The 26,914-nt window shown below is 44.2% G+C and overlaps 2 protein-coding genes across 2 annotated transcripts in view; one reads left to right on the top strand and one right to left on the bottom strand.

Annotated features, from left to right (window-relative positions):
* Positions 1–769: 769 nt before the first annotated feature.
* On the bottom strand, positions 770–21,477 carry ptenb (phosphatase and tensin homolog B). The gene is made up of 9 exons (XM_028568604.1): positions 21,399–21,477; positions 20,493–20,577; positions 20,350–20,394; positions 15,671–15,714; positions 15,055–15,293; positions 5,619–5,760; positions 4,238–4,404; positions 1,735–1,989; positions 770–996 (listed from the first exon to the last, which is right to left on the bottom strand). The coding sequence occupies exons 1-9, from the start codon at positions 21,475–21,477 to the stop codon at positions 808–810; spliced, it is 1,245 nt and encodes a 414-aa protein (XP_028424405.1). The 3' UTR covers positions 770–807.
* Positions 21,478–23,730: 2,253 nt separating this feature from the next.
* atad1b (ATPase family AAA domain containing 1b) overlaps positions 23,731–26,914 on the top strand; it is a 22,092-nt gene continuing 18,908 nt past the window's right edge. Inside the window, 3 exon segments of the mRNA XM_028568617.1 lie at positions 23,731–23,817; positions 25,372–25,453; positions 26,499–26,733. Of these exon segments, the coding sequence (XP_028424418.1) occupies positions 26,560–26,733 (174 nt within the window). The 5' untranslated portion in view covers positions 23,731–23,817; positions 25,372–25,453; positions 26,499–26,559.

Below are 26,914 nucleotides of genomic sequence, written 5' to 3'. Positions count from 1 at the left end.
TATTCAAGTTTTACTCCTTTTTATTTTGGAACTCTCGGGTCCATTCGTCCATCTTATTGGCCATCTGCTGCCTGGCCCCGTCCATACGCTAAGCCCCGCCCCTCCTGGCCTCCGCGTCATGTGATTGTCCAGAAGATTTCGGAGAGGAGAGAGAGAGAGAGGGGGGGGCGTGGTCCTGCTGTATATCCCCCCCGTTAGCTAGAGTTAGCTAACACGCAGGGCTGAGTCTGGGGCGTAAACATACCGAGTGTGTGTGTGTGTGGATATATGTATGTGTGTATAGATATGTGTGTGTGTATATGTATGTGTTTATGTATATATATATATATATATGCGTTTGTGTGTGTGTGTGTTGTCTGTATGTGCGTGTGTCTGTATGTGCCTGTATGTGTGTGTCTCCGTCTGTGTGTGTATATGTGTGTCTGTCTGTCTGTCCGTGTGTGTGTCTCTTTATGTGTGTCTGTATATGTGTGTGTGTGTGTGTGTGTGTGTGTGTATGTGTGTTTCTCCGTCTGTGTGTGTATGTGTCTCTGTATATGTGTGTGTGTGTGTGTGTCTGTATGTGTGTTTCTCCGTCTGTGTGTGTATGTGTCTCTGTATGTCTGTGTGTGTGTGTCTCTGTATGTTTGTCTGTCTGTCTGTATGTGTGTGTGTCTGTATTTGTGTGTCTCCGTCTGTGTGTGTATGTGTCTCTGTCTGTCTGTGTGTGTGTGTGTCTCTGTATGTGTGTTTCTTTGTGTCTCTGTGTATGTGTGTGTGTCTTTGTGTCTTTGTGTGTCTCTGTGTGTGTCTGTGTGTCTGTGTGTGTCAGACTTTGGTGATCTGATTGTGCCTGTGGTCCTCGTCCGGCTCGTTCTCGGGGTCTGAGTCCGTGGTGTCCGAGTAGCGGTAGTGGTCCGGCTCGTTGTCGCTGACGTCCGGCGTCACCGAGGGAGCCGTGCTGCCGGCGTCGGAGTCCACGGCCTCCTCCACGGTCTTCGTGAAGAACAGCTTCACCTGGAGGTCACCATGGAGACAGACACACACACACACAGACACACACAGAGACAGAGACACACACACACACACACACACACACACACACACACACACACAGACACACACACACACAGAGACACACAGAGACAGAGACACACAGAGACACACACACACACACACACACACACACACACACACACACACACACACACACAGACAGAGACACACACACACACAGAGACACAGACACACACACAGAGAGACACAGACACACAGAGAGACACACACACAGACACACAAACACACACAGTAACACACACACACACAGAGTTAGTGGAAAGCTGCATCTCAACTCAAGAGAGAGAGAGAGAGAAAGCCAGACAAAGACAGCAAGACAGAAAGACAGCAAGACAGAGACAGAGAGAGAGACAGCCAGACAGAGAGACAGCCAGACAGAGAGACAGCCAGAGAGACAGCCAGACAGAGAGACAGACAGAGAGACAGACAGCAAGACAGAGGGACAGCCAGACAGAGAGACAGCCAGACAGAGAGACAGACAGGGACAGAGACAGCAAGACAGAGAGACAGCAAGACAGAGATTCAGAGAGACAGCCAGATAGAGATTCAGAGAGACAGCCAGACAGAGATTCAGAGAGACAGACAGACCTGCAGCTGAACGCAGACATTTTATTTTAATTTTTGTAAGTTTTTTTTACGTTTTTCCGAGTCCATGTTCTGAGAGATCGGATGTCTGACCTTAAAGTTGGGGGAGAAGTTCCTGTTGGCCTTGTCTTTGTTGGCCTTGTCCAGGTCGTTCTTGGTCAGCGTGAGAACCAGGAAGTCGTTGCCCTCTCCGCCCGTCGTCGTCGGCATCATCATCATCTCCGCTGTCGCCATGACGCCCACGTTGTGGTGCGTCCTGTCGGCGCCGCCGCCGTTCTCCAGCCGCTCCGGGATCTCCTCCGGGCCCGGGATGAAGAAGGTGTTGACCCAGAAGTGGAACATCTTTTCCTGAAAAACACACAATCTCAACAGGTCGGCCAAGGGAAGTAACCTAAAAACATCCGCTAAACCCACCAGACTCCATGTAAATAATCAGTACTTTGAGCATCCTAAACCCACCCGACTCCGTTTAAATAATCAGTACTTTGAGCATCCTAAACCCACCAGACTACGTGTAAATAATCAGACTACGTGTAAATAATCAGTACTTTGAGCATCCTAAACCCACCAGACTCTGTAAATAATCAGTACTTTGAGCATCCTAAACCCACCAGACTCCGTGTAAATAATCAGTACTTTGAGCATCCTAAACCCACCAGACTCCCTGTAAATAATCAGTACGTTAAGCATCCTAAACCCACCAGACTCCGTGTAAATAATCAGTACTTTGAGCATCCTAAACCCACCAGACTCCCTGTAAATAATCAGCACTTATCCTAAAACCCACTTCATTCTAAGTCGACACTTGCACACAAAAACAGGACAATAGGGTCCAGGTTGTAAACTAAACTAAATGACCCTTTCAGTGTTTACTGAGTGTTCGAATCTCTTGTATATCAGTCCCTCCAGAAAAACGTGATTATGCGATCGCATAATTCAATGCATAATCGGCCAAAGTCTGCATATTTATGCAGGGCCGACATCTTTTCAAATAAGCCACACTTTTGCCGATTAAATTGCTGATTTTCGCGTAAAATATGCAGAGCTTTCATGATTTCATAATCCCCACATTTTCGTTGCAAAAAAAGTCCCATAATATATCTTAGCAGAAAGTTGAAAAATCACTTTTTTTCTCTTTTTCATCAAACAGCAATTTTTGCAATTTTATCGCATAGAATTGCATAAATATAATATAGCATATTCCATCGCATTTTTAAGAAAACATACCGCATAATCAAGGATTTTTGCCCGCAACAATCACAAAAAAAACAAAAACAAAAACTCATTGACATATATAAACTGGACCAACAGATCCCGTGTCTCTGGACGGAGACCAGTGAAGGATATTAGAAGCACTTTTCCGGTGATCTCTTCCTTTACTGAGCAGCCTCCAACTGACAGAGACAACGTAAATGTATATCTAAGGAGATAACATAGGCACAGGCTAATTACTGATCACTAACATGCTAGTTAACATTAGTAATTACTGATCACTAACATGCTAGTTAACATTAGTAATTACTGATCACTAACATGCTAGTTAACATTAGTAATTACTGATCACTAACATGCTAGTTAACATTAGTAATTATTGATCACTAACATGCTAGTTAACATTAGTAATTACTGATCACTAACATGCTAGTTAACATTAGTAATGACTGATCATTAACATGCTAGTTAACATTAGTAATTACTGATCATTAACATGCTAGTTAACATTAGTAATTATTGATCACTAACATGCTAGTTAACATTAGTAATTACTGATCACTAACATGCTAGTTAACATTAGTAATTACTGATCACTAACATGCTAGTTAACATTAGTAATTACTGATCACTAACATGATAGTTAACATTAGTAATTACTGATCACTAACATGATAGTTAACATTAGTAATTACTGATCACTAACATGATAGTTAACATTAGTAATTACTGATCACTAACATGATAGTTAACATTAGTAATTACTGATCACTAACATGATAGTTAACATTAGTAATTACTGATCACTAACATGATAGTTAACATTAGTAATTACTGATCACTAACATGCTAGTTAACATTAGTAATTACTGATCACTAACATGCTAGTTAACATTAGTAATTACTGATCACTAACATGCTAGTTAACATTAGTAATTATTGATCACTAACATGCTAGTTAACATCAGTAATTACTGATCACTAACATGCTAGTTAACATTAGTAATTAAACCTAAACAGCTAATGGAAGTCCAAACTGCCTGTGAGCTTCTCCTGTACTATACGGTAATTCCTCTACTGTGTGACAGTAAGTCTCGTGGTTATGACCCAATCGTTAGCCTATTGTTATAAAAGCGTCTGCTACGGAGACATAACGTGAGCTACAAGGTAATGGAGCCTTTTATACGTTGTTGTGTTTCTTTAGAAATAAACAACGGAGAAATAGAGTCTTTAAACTCTTCAGATGTAAAGTTATTCTCTGTTAAAGTGACGTCAGAATGAATGGGAGTCAATGGGATGCTAACGGGAGGTGATGGCCTGGTAGCATCAGAATGCTTACCCCCCCTCCCCTGGAAGGACTGGTTAATGTGTGAGTCTTCCTCACCTTCTTCATCATCTTGTTCTGCTTGTGGAAGAACTCCACCATGATGTCTCCGCAGACAGGAAGTGGCTGTGGGAACTCAAACAGCATCACCTTGTCTTCCCTCCGCGTGTGAGCCGGGTTGGACGTGTGGATCTTCACCTTCAGCTGGTACACCACGAACTGAGGGTCTGCAGCACGGAAACACAACGTTAGCACAACCTTAGCACAACGTTAGCACAACCTTAGCACAACCTTAGCACAACGTTAGCACACAACGTGTATTCCTCCTGCTGAGTCTTTTCACATATTCAAGATAGAAACTTTATTCAAACATGAAAACGTTCAGCAGGTAAACTGTTATGTCGAGTGTGTATCTGTGTGTGATGTGTTTAGAGAGACTGCGTGTGTGTCTCTGTGTGTGTGTCTCTGTGTGTGTCTGTTTGTGTGTGTGTATATCTGTGTCTCTGTGTGTGTCTGTATATCTGTGTCTGAGTGTGTCTGTATATCTGTATCTGTGTGTATATCTGTGTCTGTGTTTGTGTGGTATATCTGTGTCTGAGTGTGTCTGTATATCTGTGTCTGTGTTTGTGTGTATATCTGTGTCTGTGTGTATATCTGTGTCTCTGTGTGTGTCTGTATATCTGTGTCTCTGTGTGTGTCTGTATATCTGTGTCTCTGTGTGTGTGTATATATCTGAGTCTGTGTGTGTGTGTATATCTGAGTCTGTGTGTGTGTGTGTGTCTATATATCTGAGTCTGTCTGTGTGTGTATATATCTGAGTCTGTGTGTGTATATATCTGTGTCTCTGTCTGTGTGTGTGTATATCTGTGTCTGTGTGTATATCTGTGTCTGTGTTTGTGTGTATATCCGTGTCTGTGTGTATATCTGTGTCTCTGTGTGTGTCTGTATATCTGTGTCTCTGTGTGTGTGTATATATCTGAGTCTGTGTGTGTGTGTGTGTGTGTGTATATCTGAGTCTGTGTGTGTATATATATCTGTGTCTGTGTGTGTGTGTATATCTGTGTCTGTGTCTGTCTGTGTGTGTGTATATCTGAGTCTGTGTGTGTATATATCTGTGTCTCTGTCTGTGTGTGTGTATATCTGAGTCTGTGTGTGTATATATCTGTGTCTCTGTCTGTGTGTGTGTATATCTGTGTCTCTGTGTGTATATCTGAGTCTCTGTGTGTGTCTGTATATATCTGAGTCTGTGTGTGTGTATATCTGTGTCTCTGTCTGTATCTATGTGTGTGTGTGTATATCTGTGTGTGTGTGTGTCTCTGTCTGTGTGTGTCTCTGTCTGTGTGTATATCTGAATCTGTGTGTATATCTGAGTCTGTGTGTGTCTCTGTGTGTGTGTGTGTGTGTGTGTGTGTGTGTGTCTCTGTGTGTGTAGCAGCCTTACTGCAGGTGCCAGCAGTGAACATGGGGACGGTTTCAAACAGCATCTTGTGGAAGAGCAGAGCGACGGGTTTATACATCAGCTGGTTCCTCAGCAGGAAGCTGTAGTAGATCACATATCTCCTCTGGCTGGGGATGGTGACCCCCTACACACACACACACACACACACACACACACACACACACACACACACACACACACACACACACACACACACACACACACACACACACACACACACACACACACACACACACACACAGTTTTTGTCACTTTCTGATGTTTGTTGTCACTTTTTCAGACAATTTTGATGTTTTTTTCCAACTTTTTTGGTGCTTTTTCATCGTATTTGTCACTGGCTGAGGAACATTTTTGCCGAACTTTTTGGGGGGGCTTTATGAGGCCCAAAATATAAGTGACTAAGCCTACAGTAAATGAGTCATGCAATAATACAGTCAAAGTATTTGACTTTTTCTCTTAAATAAAAGTATTTCAATAAAACCTACATGTCTGGCCCTTGATGTGAGTCTCATTTTCCAGTGTGGCCCTCTGGGAAACTGAGTTTGACACCCCTGGGGTGAGGTACCTTCCCCGGTCAGATACCCAATTTCAAAGGATGTCCCCAAAAGGAAAATTTTGTCAACATGTGTTTTATCTAAAAAGATACATGTCTCTGTCCGTTCATCTCACTTCAATTTGAAATGTTGCAAAATGTGATTATCAAGCAGACAGACTGACTAACACATATATCATAATAGATCCATACTTGGCGTCTGTGTATCAACAGTATTGCCACGAAAAATATCACGATACTACGCTGTATCGATGTTTTCCCACCACCCCTAGGGGTAACGTACTAACCCTAACCCTTTTCTTCAATGCTTTTTGGACTCTTTACTTAATGTTTTGCTTTTTCAGGACTCTTTACTTAATGTTTTTGCCATGTTTTATCACTTTTCAGAACTTTTTTTCCAACTTTTTTGGCCCTTTTTTTCAACGTCCTGGGGTAACGTACCCTGTCCGGTCAAGATATCCTGGGGCACATGTGTCAAACTCGAGGCCCGAGGGCCAAATCCGGCCCCTTGCAGGTTTAAATCCGGCCTGCATTTCAATTTAGATTCACATTTTCTGGCAGTTTATGTGCTTTTTTCATTGCTTTAGGCACTTTGTTTTAACGTTTGGGTAGGGCTGCTGGATTATGGAAAAAATAATCACCATTATTTTGGTCAATATTTAAATCACGATTATTTAACATGATTACTCATTAACATTTGGATATAATGGATAGTGTCCAGGGTATAATCTGTTAGTGTCCTTTATCTCACAGAAAGAGTCTTTGGATCAGAATAAAATCTGTTTTGTGAGTCGGTTCAGCTTTACAGCTATCACACGTAACGTTACACAGCTAATGAACAGTTCCACACACATAACACAATGTCACATCACATGTTCACTCACTATGACCACTACTACTACTGTCATTACTAAACACTGGGCCAAAATATCATCACATGTTCACTCACTATGACCCCTACTACTACTGTCATTACTAAACACTGGGCCAAAATATCATCACATGTTCACTCACTATGACCACTACTACTACTGTCATTACTTAACATTGGGCCAAAATATCATCACATGTTCACTCACTATGACCACTACTACTGTCATTACTAAACACTTGGCCAATATATCATCACATGTTCACTCACTATGACCACTACTACTACTGTCATTACTAAACACTGGGCCAAAATATCATCACATGTTCACTCACTATGACCACTACTACTACTGTCATTACTAAACATTGGGCCAAAATATCATCACATGTTCACTCACTATGACCACTACTACTACTGTCATTACTAAACACTGGGCCAAAATATCATCACATGTTCACTCACTATGACCACTACTACTGTCATTACTAAACACTGGGCCAATATATCATCACATGTTCACTCACTATGACCACTACTACTACTGTCATTACTAAACATTGGGCCAATATATCATCACATGTTCACTCACTATGACCACTACTGTCATTTACTAAACACTGGGCCAAAATATCATCACATGTTCACTCACTATGACCACTACTACTACTGTCATTACTAAACATTGGGCCAATATATCATCACATGTTCACTCACTATGACCACTACTACTACTGTCATTACTAAACATTGGGCCAATATATCATCACATGTTCACTCACTATGACCACTACTGTCATTACTAAACACTGGGCCAAAATATCATCACATGTTCACTCACTATGACCACTACTACTACTGTCATTACTAAACATTGGGCCAATATATCATCACATGTTCACTCACTATGACCACTACTGTCATTACTAAACACTGGGCCAAAATATCATCACATGTTCACTCACTATGACCACTACTACTACTGTCATTACTAAACATTGGGCCAATATATCATCACATGTTCACTCACTATGACCACTACTACTACTGTCATTACTAAACACTGGGCCAATATATCATCACATGTTCACTCACTATGACCACTACTACTAGCATTACTAAACATTGGGCCAATATATCATCACATGTCCACTCACTATGACTACTACTACTGTCATTACTAAACACTGGGCCAATATATCATCACATGTTCACTCACTATGACCACTACTACTACTGTCATTACTAAACATTGGGCCAATATATCATCACATGTCCACTCACTATGACTACTACTACTGTCATTACTAAACACTGGGCCAATATATCATCACATGTTCACTCACTATGACCACTACTACTACTGTCATTACTAAACACTGGGCCAATATATCATCACATGTTCACTCACTATGACCACTACTACTACGGTCATTACTAAACACTGGGCCAATATATCATCACATGTTCACTCACTATGACCACTACTACTGTCATTACTAAACATTGGGCCAAAATATCATCACATGTTCACTCACTATGACCACTACTACTGTCATTACTAAACACTGGGCCAATATATCATCACATGTTCACTCACTATGACCACTACTACTACTACTGTCATTACTAAACACTGGGCCAAAATATCATCACATGTTCACTCACTATGACCACTACTACTACTGTCATTACTAAACATTGGGCCAATATATCATCACATGTTCACTCACTATGACCACTACTACTGTCATTACTAAACACTGGGCCAATATATCATCACATGTTCACTCACTATGACCACTACTACTGGCATTACTAAACATTGGGCCAATATATCATCACATGTTCACTCACTATGACCATTACTACTGGCATTACTAAACATTGGGCCAAAATATCATCACATGTCCACTCACTATGACCACTACTACTGTCATTACTAAACACTGGGCCAATATATCATCACATGTTCACTCACTATGACCACTACTACTACTGTCATTACTAAACATTGGGCCAATATATCATCACATGTTCACTCACTATGACCACTACTACTACGTCATTACTAAACACTGGGCCAAAATATCATCACATGTTCACTCACTATGACCACTACTACTACTGTCATTACTAAACATTGGGCCAATATATCATCACATGTTCACTCACTATGACCACTACTACTACTGTCATTACTAAACACTGGGCCAATATATCATCACATGTTCACTCACTATGACCACTACTACTAGCATTACTAAACATTGGGCCAATATATCATCACATGTTCACTCACTATGACCACTACTACTGTCATTACTAAACACTGGGCCAATATATCATCACATGTTCACTCACTATGACCACTACTACTACTGTCATTACTAAACACTTGGCCAATATATCATCACATGTTCACTCACTATGACCACTACTACTACGGTCATTACTAAACACTGGGCCAATATATCATCACATGTTCACTCACTATGACCACTACTACTGTCATTACTAAACACTGGGCCAATATATCATCACATGTTCACTCACTATGACCACTACTACTGTCATTACTAAACACTGGGCCAATATATCATCACATGTTCACTCACTATGACCACTACTACTGGCATTACTAAACACTGGGCCAATATATCATCACATGTTCACTCACTATGACCACTACTACTGTCATTACTAAACATTGGGCCAAAATATCATCACATGTTCACTCACTATGACCACTACTACTGTCATTACTAAACACTGGGCCAATATATCATCACATGTTCACTCACTATGACCACTACTACTGGCATTACTAAACACTGGGCCAAAATATCATCACATGTTCACTCACTATGACCACTACTACTGGCATTACTAAACATTGGGCCAATATATCATCACATGTTCACTCACTATGACCACTACTACTGTCATCATTAAAAACACTGGGCCAATATATCATCACATGTTCACTCACTATGACCACTACTACTGGCATTACTAAACATTGGGCCAATATATCATCACATGTTCACTCACTATGACCACTACTACTGGCATTACTAAACATTGGGCCAAAATATCATCACATGTCCACTCACTATGACCACTACTACTGTCATTACTAAACATTGGGCCAATATATCATCACATGTTCACTCACTATGACCACTACTACTGGCATTACTAAACACTGGGCCAATATATCATCACATGTTCACTCACTATGACCACTACTACTGGCATTACTAAACATTGGGCCAATATATCATCACATGTCCACTCACTATGACCACTACTACTGTCATTACTAAACATTGGGCCAATATATCATCACATGTTCACTCACTATGACCACTACTACTGGCATTACTAAACACTGGGCCAATATATCATCACATGTTCACTCACTATGACCACTACTACTGGCATTACTAAACATTGGGCCAATATATCATCACATGTTCACTCACTATGACCACTACTACTGGTCATTACTAAACACTGGGCCAATATATCATCACATGTTCACTCACTATGACCACTACTACTACTGTCATTACTAAACACTGGGCCAATATATCATCACATGTTCACTCACTATGACCACTACTACTGGCATTACTAAACACTGGGCCAATATATCATCACATGTTCACTCACTATGACCACTACTACTGGCATTACTAAACATTGGGCCAATATATCATCACATGTTCACTCACTATGACCACTACTACTGTCATTACTAAACACTGGGCCAATATATCATCACATGTTCACTCACTATGACCACTACTACTGGCATTACTAAACACTGGGCCAATATATCATCACATGTTCACTCACTATGACCACTACTACTGTCATTACTAAACATTGGGCCAAAATATCATCACATGTCCACTCACTATGACCATTACTACTGTCATTACTAAACACTGGGCCAATATATCATCACATGTTCACTCACTATGACCACTACTACTGGCATTACTAAACATTGGGCCAATATATCATCACATGTTCACTCACTATGACCACTACTACTGGCATTACTAAACACTGGGCCAATATATCATCACATGTCCACTCACTATGACCACTACTACTGGCATTACTAAACATTGGGCCAAAATATCATCACATGTCCACTCACTATGACCACTACTACTGTCATTACTAAACATTGGGCCAATATATCATCACATGTTCACTCACTATGACCACTACTACTGGCATTACTAAACATTGGGCCAATATATCATCACATGTTCACTCACTATGACCACTACTACTGGCATTACTAAACATTGGGCCAATATATCATCACATGTCCACTCACTATGACCACTACTACTGGCATTACTAAACATTGGGCCAATATATCATCACATGTTCACTCACTATGACCACTACTACTGTCATTACTAAACATTGGGCCAATATATCATCACATGTTCACTCACTATGACCACTACTACTGGCATTACTAAACAATGGGCCAATATATCATCACATGTCCACTCACTATGACCACTACTAATGGCATTACTAAACATTGGGCCAATATATCATCACATGTTCACTCACTATGACCACTATTACTGTCATTACTAAACATTGGGCCAATATATCATCACATGTCCACTCACTATGACCACTACTACTGGCATTACTAAACACTGGGCCAATATATCATCACATGTCCACTCACTATGACCACTACTACTGGCATTACTAAACATTGGGCCAATATATCATCACATGTTCACTCACTATGACCACTACTACTGGCATTACTAAACATTGGGCCAATATATCATCACATGTCCACTTACTATGACCACTACTACTGGCATTACTACACATCTGCCAATATATCATCACATGTCCACTCACTATGACCACTACTACTGGCATTACTAAACACTGGGCCAATATATCATCACATGTTCACTCACTATGACCACTACTACTGGCATTACTAAACATTGGGCCAATATATCATCACATGTTCACTCACTATGACCACTACTACTGGCATTACTAAACATTGGGCCAATATATCATCACATGTCCACTCACTATGACCACTACTACTGGCATTACTAAACACTGGGCCAATACATCATCACATGTCCACTCACTATGACCACTACTACTGGCATTACTACACATCTGCCAATATATCATCACATGTTCACTCTCTATGACCACTACTACTGTCATTACTAAACAATGGGCCAATATATCATCACATGTTCACTCACTATGACCACTACTACTGGCATTACTAAACACTGGGCCAATATATCATCACATGTCCACTCACTATGACCACTACTACTGGCATTACTACACATCTGCCAATATATCATCACATGTTCACTCACTATGACCACTACTACTGTCATTACTAAACATTGGGCCAATATATCATCACATGTTCACTCACTATGACCACTACTACTGTCATTACTAAACACTGGGCCAATATATCATCACGTGTCCACTCACTATGACCACTACTACTGGCATTACTAAACATTGGGCCAATATATCATCACATGTTCACTCACTATGACCACCACTACTACTACTACTGTCATTACTAAACATTGGGCCAAAATATCATCACATGTCCACTCACTATGACCACTACTACTGTCATTACTAAACATTGGGCCAATATATCATCACATGTTCACTCACTATGACCACTACTACTACTGTCATTACTAAACACTGGGCCAATATATCATCACATGTCCACTCAATATGACCACTACTACTGTCATTACTAAACAATGGGCCAATATATCATCACATGTTCACTCACTATGACCACTACTACTGTCATTACTAAACATTGGGCCAAAATATCATCACATGTCTTATATCATCACATGTTCACTCACTATGACCTCTACTACTGGCATTACTAAACATTGGGCCAATATATCTTCACATGTCCACTCACTATGACCACTGCTACTGTCATTACTAAACACTGGGCCAAAATATCAACAATAACGTCGCCGTCAGTGGGCTTATTTGCCAGCTAACCTTAGGAAAAATCCAGCACATAGACGGTACCTTAGAGTAACGTTACGTGAAACAGGTGATTTAACGTCTCTGCTCATTTACATACAGTTTAACAACTAAACTAAATGTTGAGGGAACATGACGGTTTTTTCATGTTTCGTTTTGAGCAGTATGCCTATATGCACCCCCACTAAGCTGGAAACAGTTTTAAACAGTAAGTGAATACAGCGTGTCGGGGGAATACAACGTCTACTACAGCAGAGGGACCGCAGGGTTAGCTAACGTTAGCTGTTGCCAGACAACTGAGTTGGTTTTGCCTTTTTTTGCTCACCAAACGCTGCTGCCATCTTTACTCGCGCTGAGGTTTTAAATTCCAGCAGATGATATGCACACAACTGGCCTCCCTGACTGGCTTCGGGAGGGGCGGATGTGCGTATGCGCGTGTCATTCAGAACACAAGACAAAATAAGACTGTTCTTGAAAAACAGAACATGACAAAATAATAGTTTTTTTCTCGATTATACTATTTTGGTGATCGTTGGGAGCCAAAATCGAAATTCAATTAATTGCACAGCCCTACGTTTGGGACCCCTTACTCAATGTTTTGCCACTTTTTCAGAGGCCTTGGTCACTTTTTCCAGACAATTTTGACACTTTTTCTAATTTTTTTGGCGCTCTACCCTCCCCGGTCAGATCCCCTGAGGTAACCTACCCTCCCCGGTCAGATCCCCTGAGGTAACCTACCCTCCCCGGTCAGATCCCCTGAGGTAACCTACCCTCCCCGGTCAGATCCCCTGAGGTAACCTACCATCCCGGTCAGATCCCCTGAGGTAACCTACCATCCCCCGGGTCAGATCCCATGGGGTAACCTACCATCCCGGTCAGATCCCCTGAGGTAACCTACCTTCCCGGTCAGATCCCCTGAGGTAACCTACCCTCCCCGGTCAGATCCCATGGGGTAACCTACCATCCCCGGTCAGATCCCCTGAGGTAACCTACCTTCCCCGGTCAGATCCCCTGAGGTAACCTACCTTCCCCGGTCAGATCCCCTGAGGTAACCTACCTTCCCCGGTCAGATCCCCTGAGGTAACCTACCTTCCCGGTCAGATCCCCTGAGGTAACCTACCCTCCCCCCGTCAGATCCCATGGGGTAACCTACCATCCCCGGTCAGATCCCATGGGGTAACCTACCATCCCCGGTCAGATCCCCTGAGGTAACCTACCTTCCCCGGTCAGATCCCCTGAGGTAACCTACCTTCCCGGTCAGATCCCCTGAGGTAACCTACCTTCCCGGTCAGATCCCCTGAGGTAACCTACCCTCCCGGTCAGATCCCATGGGGTAACCTACCATCCCCGGTCAGATCCCATGGGGTAACCTACCATCCCCGTCAGATCCCCTGAGGTAACCTACCTTCCCCGGTCAGATCCCCTGAGGTAACCTACCTTCCCCGGTCAGATCCCCTGAGGTAACCTACCCTCCCCGGTCAGATCCCATGGGGTAACCTACCATCCCCGGTCAGATCCCATGGGGTAACCTACCATCCCCGGTCAGATCCCCTGAGGTAACCTACCTTCCCCGGTTAGATCCCCTGAGGTAACCTACCTTCCCCGGTCAGATCCCCTGAGGTAACCTACCCTCCCCGGTCAGATCCCCTGAGGTAACCTACCTTCCCCGATCAGATCCCCTGAGGTAACCTACCTTCCCCGGTCAGATCCCCTGAGGTAAACTACCTTCCCCTGAGGTAACCTACCCTCCCCGGTCAGATCCCCTGAGGTAACCTACCCTCCCCGGTCAGATCCCCTGAGGTAACCTACCTTCCCCGGTCAGATCCCCTGAGGTAAACTACCTTCCCCTGAGGTAACCTACCCTCCCCGGTCAGATCCCCTGAGGTAACCTACCCTCCCCGGTCAGATCCCCTGAGGTAACCTACCTTCTTGTCCCGCGTGCGGACCTCTCCGTAGAAGTCCAGCGCCTCCTGGGCCTCCTGGAACTTGCGGCGGTGCAGCAGGTAGGCGCAGATCATCACCCCGGTGCGACCCTTCCCAGCCTTGCAGTGGATGGCTGCCACGTGCTGCTCGTCTTCACTCAGCCAGTGGTCCAGGTCCTCGCAGAACGGACGGATCAGCTCCAGCTGGGGCGGGTTGTGGTCCTCGAACGGGTACTGGGCCACTGGCAGAGACACAAGGAGAGAGACACACAGAGGGGTAAGACATAAAGAGAGAGAGACAGGGCAGAGAGAGAGAGAGACAGAGAGAGACACAGAGGGGTAAGACACAGACACAGAGAGAGAGAGAGAGAGACAGGGGAGAGAGAGAGAGACACACAGAGGGGTAAGAAACAAACACACAGAGAGAGGGAGAGACAGGGAGAGAGAGACATAAGAGAGAGACAGAAAGAGAGACAGAGAGAGAGACAGACAGAGGCAGAAAGAGACAGACAGACAGAAAGAGACAGAGGCAGAAAGAGACAGACAGAGAGAGAGAGAGAGAGAGACAACATCCATATGAAAGGGTGAAAAGAATGTGAAAAAGATTTAGAAATCTCACCTCGACAGCTGAACTTGGATGTGTCATAATGTCGCTCAGCACACCTGCAGAGAGAGAGAGAGAGACAGACAGGCAGTTAGACAGACAGGCAGAGAGAGAGACAGGCAGGCAGCCAGAGAGACATACAGGCAGAAGTTAAAGCAACACAAAGTTTCTCTGAATATTCCTACACTGATTCTCTAAATCTTCTAGCTTTGTTTTCTACTCAGCGGGAGCTAACCGCTAACAGCTAGCATTATGTTTAAATTAAGCGCTATTATGGAACCAACACAACTTCTAGGCAAGACCCGCCCCTCAGCAGCATTCACACGCTACTATTGGCCAGGCAAGACCCGCCCCTCAGCAGCATTCACACGCTACTATTGGCCAGGCAAGACCCGCCTTTCAGCAGTATTCACACGCTACTATTGGCCAGGCAAGACCCGCCCCTCAGCAGCATTCACACGCTACTATTGGCCAGGCAAGACCCGCCCCTCAGCAGCATTCACACGCTACTATTGGCCAGGCAAGACCCGCCTTTCAGCAGTATTCACACGCTACTATTGGCCAGGCAAGACCCGCCCATCAGCAGCATTCACACGCTACTATTGGCCAGGCAAGACCCGCCTTTCAGCAGCATTCTCACGCTACTATTGGCCAGGCAAGACCCGCCCCTCAGCAGTATTAACACGCTACTATTGGCCAGGCAAGACCCGCCTTTCAGCAGCATTCTCACGCTACTATTGGCCAGGCAAGACCCGCCCCTCAGCAGTATTAACACGCTACTATTGGCCAGGCAAGACCCACCCCTCAGCCGTATTCACACGCAACTATTGGCCAGGCAAGACCCGCCTTTCAGCAGCATTCTCACGCTACTATTGGCCAGGCAAGACCCTCCTTTCAGCAGTATTCACACGCAACTATTGGCCAGGCAAGACCCGCTTTCAGCAGCATTCTCACGCTACTATTGGCCAGGCAAGACCCGCCTTTCAGCAGCATTCTCACGCTACTATTGGCCAGGCAAGACCCGCCTTTCAGCAGTATTCACACGCAACTATTGGCCAGGCAAGACCCGCCTTTCAGCAGCATTCACACGCTACTATTGGCCAGGCAAGACCCGCCCCTCAGCGGCATTCACACGCTACTATTGGCCAGGCAAGACCCGCCCCTCAGCAGCATTCACACGCTACTATTGGCCAGGCAAGACCGCCTTTCAGCAGCATTCACAGCGCTACTATTGGCCAGGCAAGACCCGCCCCTCAGCAGCATTCACACGCTACTATTGGCCAGGCAAGACCCGCCTTTCAGCAGCATTCACACGCTACTATTGGCCAGGCAAGACCCGCCTTTCAGCAGCATTCACACGCTACTATTGGCCAGGCAAGACCCGCCTTTCAGCAGCATTCACACGCTACTATTGGCCAGGCAAGACCCGCCTTTCAGCAGCATTCACACGCTACTATTGGCCAGGCAAGACCCGCCCCTCAGCAGTATTCACACGCTACTATTGGCCAGGCAAGACCCGCCCCAGCAGTATTCACACGCTACTATTGGCCAGGCAAGACCCGCCCCTCAGCAGTATTCACACGCTACTATTGGCCAGGCAAGACCCGCCTTTCAGCAGCATTCACACGCTACTATTGGCCAGGCAAGACCCACCCCTCAGCGGTATTAACACGCTACTATTGGCCAGGCAAGACCCGCCCCTTTCAGCAGTATTCACACGCTACTATTGGCCAGGCAAGACCCTCCTTTCAGCAGTATTCACACGCTACTATTGGCCAGGCAAGACCCTCCTTTCAGCAGCATTCACACGCTACTATTGGCCAGGCAAGACCCACCCTCAGCAGTATTCACACGCTACTATTGGCCAGGCAAGACCCGCCCCTCAGCAGTATTCACACGCTACTATTGGCCAGGCAAGACCCGCCTTTCAGCAGTATTCACACGCTACTATTGGCCAGGCAAGACCCTCCTTTCAGCAGTATTCACACGCTCCTATTGGCCAGGCAAGACCCGCCTTTCAGCAGTATTCACACGCTACTATTGGCCAGGCAAGACCCGCCCCTCAGCAGCATTCACACGCTACTATTGGCCAGGCAAGACCCGCCCCTCAGCAGCATTCACACGCTACTATTGGCCAGGCAAGACCCGCCCCTCAGCAGCATTCACACGCTACTATTGGCCAGGCAAGACCCGCCCCTCAGCAGCATTCACACGCTACTATTGGCCAGGCAAGACCCGCCCCTCAGCAGCATTCACACGCTACTATTGGCCAGGCAAGACCCGCCCCTCAGCAGCATTCACACGCTACTATTGGCCAGGCAAGACCCGCCCTCAGCAGCATTCACACGCTACTATTGGCCAGGCAAGACCCGCCCCTCAGCAGCATTCACACGCTACTATTGGCCAGGCAAGACCCGCCCCTCAGCAGCATTCACACGCTACTATTGGCCAGGCAAGACCCACCCCTCAGCAGCATTCACACGCTACTATTGGCCAGGCAAGACCCACCCCTCAGCAGCATTCACACGCTACTATTGGCCAGGCAAGACCCACCCCTCAGCAGCATTCACACGCTACTATTGGCCAGGCAAGACCCGCCCCTCAGCAGCATTAACACGCTACTATTGGCCAGGCAAGACCCGCCTTTCAGCAGCATTCACACGCTACTATTGGCCAGGCAAGACCCGCCCCTCAGCAGTATTAACACGCTACTATTGGCCAGGCAAGACCGCCTTTCAGCAGTATTCAGCACTATTGGCCAGGCAAGACCGCTACTATTGGCCAGGCAAGACCCGCCTCAGCAGCATTCACACGCTACTATTGGCCAGGCAAGACCCGCCCCTCAGCAGTATTAACACGCTACTATTGGCCAGGCAAGACCCGCCCCTCAGCAGCATTCACACGCTACTATTGGCCAGGCAAGACCCACCCCTCAGCAGCATTCACACGCTACTATTGGCCAGGCAAGACCCGCCCCTCAGCAGCATTCACACGCTACTATTGGCCAGGCAAGACCCGCCCCTCAGCAGTATTAACACGCTACTATTGGTCAGGCAAGACCCGCCTCAGCAGCATTCACACGCCCCTATTGGCCAGCATTCCCACCCTCAGCAGCATTCACACGCTACTATGGGCCAGGCAAGACCCGCCCCTCAGCAGCATTCACACGCTACTATTGGCCAGGCAAGACCCGCCTTTCAGCAGCATTCACACGCTACTATTGGCCAGGCAAGACCCGCCCCTCAGCAGTATTAACACGCTACTATTGGCCAGGCAAGACCCGCCTTTCAGCAGTATTCACACGCTACTATTGGCCAGGCAAGACCCACCCCTCAGCAGTATTAACACGCTACTATTGGCCAGGCAAGACCCACCCCTCAGCAGTATTAACACGCTACTATTGGCCAGGCAAGACCCACCCCTCAGCAGTATTCACACGCTACTATTGGCCAGGCAAGACCCACCCCTCAGCAGTATTAACACGCTACTATTGGCCAGGCAAGACCCGCCTTTCAGCAGTATTCACACGCTACTATGGGCCAGGCAAGACCCGCCCCTCAGCAGCATTCACACGCTACTATTGGCCAGGCAAGACCCGCCCCTCAGCAGTATTCACACGCTACTATTGGCCAGGCAAGACCCACCCCTCAGCGGTATTAACACGCTACTATTGGCCAGGCAAGACCCACCCCTCAGCCGTATTCACACGCTCCTATTGGCCAGGCAAGACCCTCCTTTCAGCAGTATTCACACGCTCCTATTGGCCAGGCAAGACCCGCCTTTCAGCAGTATTCACACGCTACTATTGGCCAGGCAAGACCCGCCTTTCAGCAGCATTCACACGCTACTATTGGCCAGGCAAGACCCGCCTTTCAGCAGCATTCACACGCTACTATTGGCCAGGCAAGACCCGCCCCTCAGCAGCATTCACACACTACTATTGGCCAGGCAAGACCCGCCTTTCAGCAGCATTCACACGCTACTATTGGCCAGGCAAGACCCACCCCTCAGCAGCATTCACACACTACTATTGGCCAGGCAAGACCCACCCCTCAGCAGCATTCACACGCTACTATTGGCCAGGCACGACCCGCCCCTCAGCAGCATTCACACGCTACTATTGGCCAGGCAAGACCCGCCTTTCAGCAGCATTCACACGCTACTATTGGCCAGGCAAGACCCGCCCCTCAGCAGTATTAACACGCTACTATTGGCCAGGCAAGACCCCCCTCAGCAGCATTCACACGCTACTATTGGCCAGGCAAGACCCGCCTTTCAGCAGTATTCACACGCAACTATTGGCCAGGCAAGACCCGCCTTTCAGCAGTATTCACACGCTACTATTGGCCAGGCAAGACCCGCCTTTCAGCAGTAGTCACACGCTACTATTGGCCAGGCAAGACCCGCCCCTCAGCAGCATTCACACGCTACTATTGGCCAGGCAAGACCCGCCTTTCAGCAGTATTCACACGCTACTATTGGCCAATTACTACTTACGCAAGGTAACGTAACCCGATCTGTTCAGGTCCTATCCCCTGACCAATCAGCTATTCTAAAACCAACCAATCGGGCTGCTTCGTAGGGCGGGACTTGCCTAGAAGTTACGTGGGATCCAGAATAATGCAAAATTAAAAAGGTGCATGTAACCAGACTGTCTTTACATAACTACAAATGGTATTTCAATAAAAACTCACAGATTGTAGATCTTGTAGTGATTCTTGTGCTTCGAGTCTAGAAACCTGAGAGAGAGAGAGAGAGATGGAACAGTTTATAGACCTTAAATATTTAAAGAGACAGACCTGAGGGACCAACAGGAAGTGGATTAAAGTGTCCTCACCGTACGACGTCGTCAATGTTGTTCCTGTAGACGCCTTCCAGGCGCTCCGCAGGGAAACCCATCGCTATGATGTTGGGGTAAATATCTGATCGCTCGGTTAGGGATCCACGGTCAGGTTAAAGGGTCATTTCATCCACTAAAAGTTTTGTTGCTGCTGCTGACAGACTCAAATTATTATTCTAAGTGTCTGACAACATTATGGGATGGATCCCTACAGAGATAGACCTTTTAGTTAAAAAGTAAGATCCTTTTAGTTTAACATGAAACAGCCCCGTCACCATCACCAAACTCCATGTAAATAATCAGGACTTTTATCATCGTTAAAACACACTTCATTCTCAAATTGGACAGAAACTATTCACGCTAAAAGTCCTGATTATTTACATTGAGTCTGGTGGAGATATGCTGGCTCTATACATGCTAAAAGTCCTGATTATTTACATGGAGTCTGGTGGAGATATGTTGGCTCTATACATGCTAAAAGTCCTGATTATTTACATGGAGTCTGGTGGAGATATGCTGGCTCTATACACGCTAAAAGTCCTGATTATTTACATGGAGTCTGGTGGAGATATGCTGGCTCTATACATGCTAAAAGTCCTGATTATTTACATGGAGTCTGGTGGAGATATGCTGGCTCTATACACGCTAAAAGTCCTGATTATTTACATGGAGTCTGGTGGAGATATGCTGGCTCTATACACGCTAAAAGTCCTGATTATTTACATGGAGTCTGGTGGAGATATGCTGGCTCTATACACGCTAAAAGTCCTGATTATTTACATGGAGTCTGGTGGGTTTGATGACAGTGATTTCAGGGCTGTTTCATGTTAAACTAAAAGGATCTTACTCTTTAACGAAGAGTTTGTCACAGAGCAGTAAAGTTACCGGATGAATGAAGGATACAGGTCAGGTCCAGGTCGAAGCCGTCCTCCTGGTATCGCCTCTTATTTCTGCTCACGATCTCCTTGATGAGGGCGGCCATTATTAACCGGGTCTCCGGGGAGACAGCACCGAGAGGCCGCCTGTATTGCTGCGGCTCTCCGCTGCCTGGCTCCCGGGGAGAGAAGCTAGCTTAGCCCGGAGCTAGCTTAGCCCAGCCGTAGCTAGGGCTGAAGCTACGTCACCTGTATTGTTCGAATACTGTGTTGATAATAAAGTTTGTAAAAAAAAAAAAGAAAATAGATACAGATAGATACAGCTACGGCGAAGACAGTTGGCTTTAAGCACTGAAACAACTAGTTAAGTTTAGATGACAAAAGTCGTGGTTTGGATTAAAACACTCCCGAGGAACTGGGTGAAAGTATTAAAAATCATATCGTCATATTAGCAGTCCATATTTGACGAGATTTAGCGTAATATTGCGTCACTTCCGGCCGTTGCTGTATCTCTTCTAGCCACAACCCGTAGCTAGCTCCCCGCTTTTTTTTAAACCGTTACGGGCAAAAACAATCAAAAATGAATCCGTAAGATTAATAAAAAACAGCAACGCCAACAGTTAGTGTCTAATGGGTGACAACGAGCCCGTTAAGGTGGTCCTCGGTGCCGCCTGGTGAGCTCCGGAGGAGCCAACGGCTACTCGGCCTACTGGTTGACAGGCAGCCCGGAGATCGGAGCTGTTTTCTGGGTCAGAAACAGGGGGCGTCGGGCCCGGACTTCCAGGTCCCCCCCGCCTGGAAACAGAACCATCCGCGGTGGTGTCGTTGTCTGTTGAGATGCAGTCCTTCAGAATCTCAGACGGGTCCAGTTGGAGCTCTTCTCCCAGCCTCGGTGTAGCAGCAGAGGCGCCGTGATTGGCTGCAGATTGGCGAAGAGAAAAATGTCTCCGAGGCGTCTTTTAAAACACACACACACACACACACACACACACACACACACACACACACACACACACACACATACACAGAGATACATCCGGTACGCACCTTCAAAATAAATCTCCAAACAAGCACATACTTCAAACACATAAAACATTCAAAGATTTAAAAATAAATGAGTCATGTTAGACATAATGCACTTTCTTGTGTGTATATTTCTTTCTAATTTATTGTTTTACTATTTATTTATTATCTTTTAAATTAAAATGTATGTTACTGGGTCAACTGCTGCTAAATAAATGTGAATATTACGAGAATACTAAATAAATACATTTAATGAAGTGTCATTTATTATAATGTTACAAGTCATGTGTTTAATTAATTGGAGTTCTCTTTATAATTTATGATAATGAGAATGATTTATTTTTAAAAAACGCGTCATTTCCGGGTGCTGAGTCACTCTCTCTGACTTGACCAATCAGGTTCTGATGATTTTATTCTTTATTCAAAACCTCCAAACTTCCAAACAATCACAAAAAGCCCAAATTATCTTCAGCTGCCGCATCACACATTTCATATTATAATTATTATAATTTTTATTTTATTCTTCTTCTTCTTATTATTTAATTTTATTTATAATTATTATTTTTTTTTTTATTGTTCTTATATCATTTTTAAAATGATTTTGTTTTAATTAATTTTTATTATTTTCTCTCTCATGTATTAATTTTGTCCCTTATTATTTTATTATTCGTTTTTATATTAATTTAATTTAATTCTTCTTTAATTCCCTTTTTCTATTTTTAATAATCATAATGACTATGTATGTTTGAGTTTAACGGCTGCAGCCTCTTTCTTCATGAATAAATCTTCCTGTTGATTTAAGCCTGTGTTACAGCGCCCCCTCCTGGATGAACACAGACAATACACAACTCAATACACACACACACACACACACACACACACACACACACACACACACACACACACACACACACAAAACTAGTTTCTATCCTGTCCCCGTTAAAACGATCCCGCTTTCTTAAAATATTTCAACCCTTTTCCCCAAAAATATTCCGATTTTTATTTTTTAAATATTTTAACATTTTTCTTAAATTTTCTGACTTTTATTCCCCAAAAAATATTTAAACTTTTCTCAAAACATTTTCGATCTTATTTTAATAATATTTAACTTTATTGTAATATCTATATATATATATATTAACTTTTTTGATCAAAATATTTCTACTTCATTCTACTCTCGAATTTGAGGAGATGTTGATGCAATTAATTAAATTATAATACTCTCAAAATACCATTTTCATAAATCTAAAACATGATCACAAACATTCTACACTCCCGCGCTATAGGTGGCGGTAGTGACACTGAAAGTTACGATGCTCCCTGAACGCACCACCGTAGATGCTCCGTGAACGCACCACCGGTAGAGCAAACCAAGGAAGTGTTGCTGCTGCTGCGTGACGACCGTGACGACGTGCCTATCGGAGGTAAGCGCCGGTCACATTTTACCGGATAAACGGAGAGTTTCCGCGTGTTTTCGTGTAACAGTTTTACCGGAGTTGTCGGCGCCCTGAGGCGGGTTTCCCAGCGGGGATATACGTCGCTGTATCCGGGCACAAACCGCTCTGTTACAGCCGGAGAGGAGAGCCGAGAAGGTCAAGCTAATGCTAACGTTAGCAGCTAGCGTCAACAGTCCTTTCGGTTTTAACCTTTAAACAGTGCTTTCGGTTTCTATAACGACAACACCGGAGGGTCCCAAACTGTGGTCCGGGGACTTCCAGGGGGTCCAGGAGGTTTATGTGTCAGTGACAGACCCGGTGTGTGTCAAAGTTTAACACTGACGGGGACGTCCCACCAGACTCCATTTAAAAAAATCCCACAATTTATAATTGCTTTGCTTATTGTTAGAAATACTAAAGGTATAGATCATGACCGTAGGTCAGAAACTACTTAGCAGGAGCTTCTTTTCAAAACGGCTTGAATCCAAATCGAGTTATTATTATAACAAGACCTACATGTGCAGATAACTAGTCATTTCTCTCCAAACTTTTGCCAAAATACAAGTTCTTTGCTTCTTGTTGGACGTACAGTTTCTGTTAAGATCACGACTGAAGATCAGCAGTATTTATCAGGACCTGGATTTGAAAACGGCTAGAATAAAAAATGAACACTGGTTTAGTTTTTTTAATTAGTGACCGTTTCATACCTATTGCCAACCGAACGTCTGCCAAACTCCGTTTAAAAAGTTGACAATTTAAAGTTTTCCTCGCTCCTTCTTGCAAAGAAAAAGCTGATAGGACATGATTGGGTATCAGAAACTATTCACCAAGACCTGCTTTTTAATCCGGCTTGAATAAAATGACAGAGTAGTTTCAGTTTGATGCATCAGTAACATTTGTGAAGACCTTCCAGAATCAGAAGAATCAGAAAGGAGTAGATAACCTACGTGGAATTTGCCTTGCCTTGTGATTGGTGCATACATACATACATACATACACAAACACACATTAATAACAATAATCTGTTACACTTTACTTGAAGGTATCTACATAAGAGTGACATGACGCTGTCATGAACGTGTCATAAACATTATAAACAAGTCATGATGTAATGCTTCTGTCATTCGGTTTTTGTCATGACAAGTTAGGGTTCATGTGTTCACGACAGTGTCATGAACACATGAACCCTAACGTGTCACTCTTATAGAATATCTTTATCGTCATTGTAACAGATACAGCGAAATTAAGTGCAGTCCTTGTCAGTGCCGATAACATCTATGAGGTAATATATACCTAAATAACTACATAGTAAAAAAATGCTACTACTGCAAACATATTATATTAATGCTAAAAAAAACATGGGAGACACACTCATACAGGCATCCACATTTAAATATATACCTTCAAGTAAAGTGTTACCAAAAAAAACAGAGACAAATATGAACAAAATAGCAGTTTGAAGTAGTTTAAGCACTGTGTGCAGTTTCCCACCAAACTCCATGTAAAAATCTGACAATTTATCATGTTGTTGTTTGTGATCAGAAATACAGAGAGCAGTCAGCGCGAGGCTGGAGATCACCAGCTGTTAACCACGAGCTGCTCTTCAATCCGCCCGCTGTTTAAAGTGAGTCCTTCGTATCTGTGCTCGTCCCAGACCTAACCCTAAGTACCAGGGCTGTCCTCGACTAAAGAACTCCTCAGTCCACTAACACTTATAGGATTTAGTCGACTAATCGATGAGTTGATTTAATTGACAGAGCTGTGCTCTTTGAGAGGTGGTTAAGGCTAGAAAAGCACAATATAAATGTAGTTAATTAACCATCTGTAAAACTGAGTTTCTCCACAATTAATCCTGCAAAAGCACCACTTTAAATCTTGTGTTAATGGACTAAAGAAATCTTAGTCGACTAAGAACAAAACGCTTCTCTTCAGTGTGATATTAGATGTGAGACGAAGGAAATGGTTCTAACGTTGCTCTTTAGATGTGTGTTCATATCCCACACCAGGAGTCATTTATATAGTTATATTATATAGTGACCCATTATCTGGTCAACACATGTTCTAGTAAAGAAAAGGTAGAAAATGAAGATGTGCGTGTGCTGTAAAGTGGTTAGAAAAAATGAAATCGGAATCGGCCTAGAAAGTTGTAATCGGTGCATCTCTAATCAAGATTTATTCTAAAAAGTTAGTGTGGAGCCCTGTGCAGTAATACACTCAAATATATAGGGCTTTTGTTCTTAGTCGACTAAGATTTCTTTAGTCCATTAGTCATTTTTTATGCTTATTCATGCTTAATTACTTATTTCCAAGAAACCTCTGAGCACATTTATGGTAAACACAAGATTTAAAGTGGTGCTTTTGCAGGATTAATTGTGGAGAAACTCAGTTTTACAGATGGTTAATTAACTACATTTATATTGTGCTTTTCTAGTCTTAACCACCTCTCAAAGAGCACAGCTCTGTCAATTAAATCAACTCATCGATTAGTCGACTAAATCCTATAAGTGTTAGTCGACTAAGAACTTCTTTAGTCGAGGACAGCCCTAGAAATATATAATATCTAAAAGCATTTGACTAACTCTACATCCTGTGGCCCTTAGAGGAGTTAAAGTTTGACATTCACTGCTTTAAATTAAATGTATTGTTGTTTTGTTGTTGTTTCTCTGCAGCCCTGCGTTTACTCTCCTGTGTACTCTCCTGTGTACTCCCGTGTACTCCCGGAGCCTGAGCATGGTGTTGCGGGAGGTCCCGGTGGAGAACATCGCCCGTCCCCTGGGCAGGAACGAGGTCATCGGGCTGCTGTTCCGGCTCACCATCTTCGGAGCAGTGACCTACTTCACCATCAAGTGGATGGTGGATGCCATAGACCCCACCAGGAAGCAGAAGATGGAGGCTCAGAAACAGGTCAGACTCTCCCTCTCACTCTACCACACACACACACACACACTACCACACACACACACACACTCTACCACACACACACACACACACTACCACACACACACACACACACACTACCACACACACACACACACTCTACCACACACTCAGAGACACACACACACACACTCTACCACACGCTCAG

The sequence above is a fragment of the Perca flavescens genome, chromosome 21, assembly GCF_004354835.1.
Source record: "Perca flavescens isolate YP-PL-M2 chromosome 21, PFLA_1.0, whole genome shotgun sequence".
Lineage (NCBI taxonomy): Eukaryota > Metazoa > Chordata > Actinopteri > Perciformes > Percidae > Perca > Perca flavescens.
The sequence above is the reverse complement of the archived record's forward strand: the minus strand, read 5'-3'. Positions and strand labels throughout refer to the sequence as shown.

Coding starts and splice junctions, on each gene's coding strand:
- ptenb (XM_028568604.1), bottom strand. CDS start 21,477: ATGGCCGCCCTCATCAAGGAGATCGTGAGCAGAAATAAGAGGCGATAC. Junction 15,715..20,349: donor CACTACAAGATCTACAATCT/GTGAGTTTTTAT, acceptor CTCTCTCTGCAG/GTGTGCTGAGCGACATTATG. Junction 997..1,734: donor ACTTCTCCCCCAACTTTAAG/GTCAGACATCCG, acceptor GGTGACCTCCAG/GTGAAGCTGTTCTTCACGAA.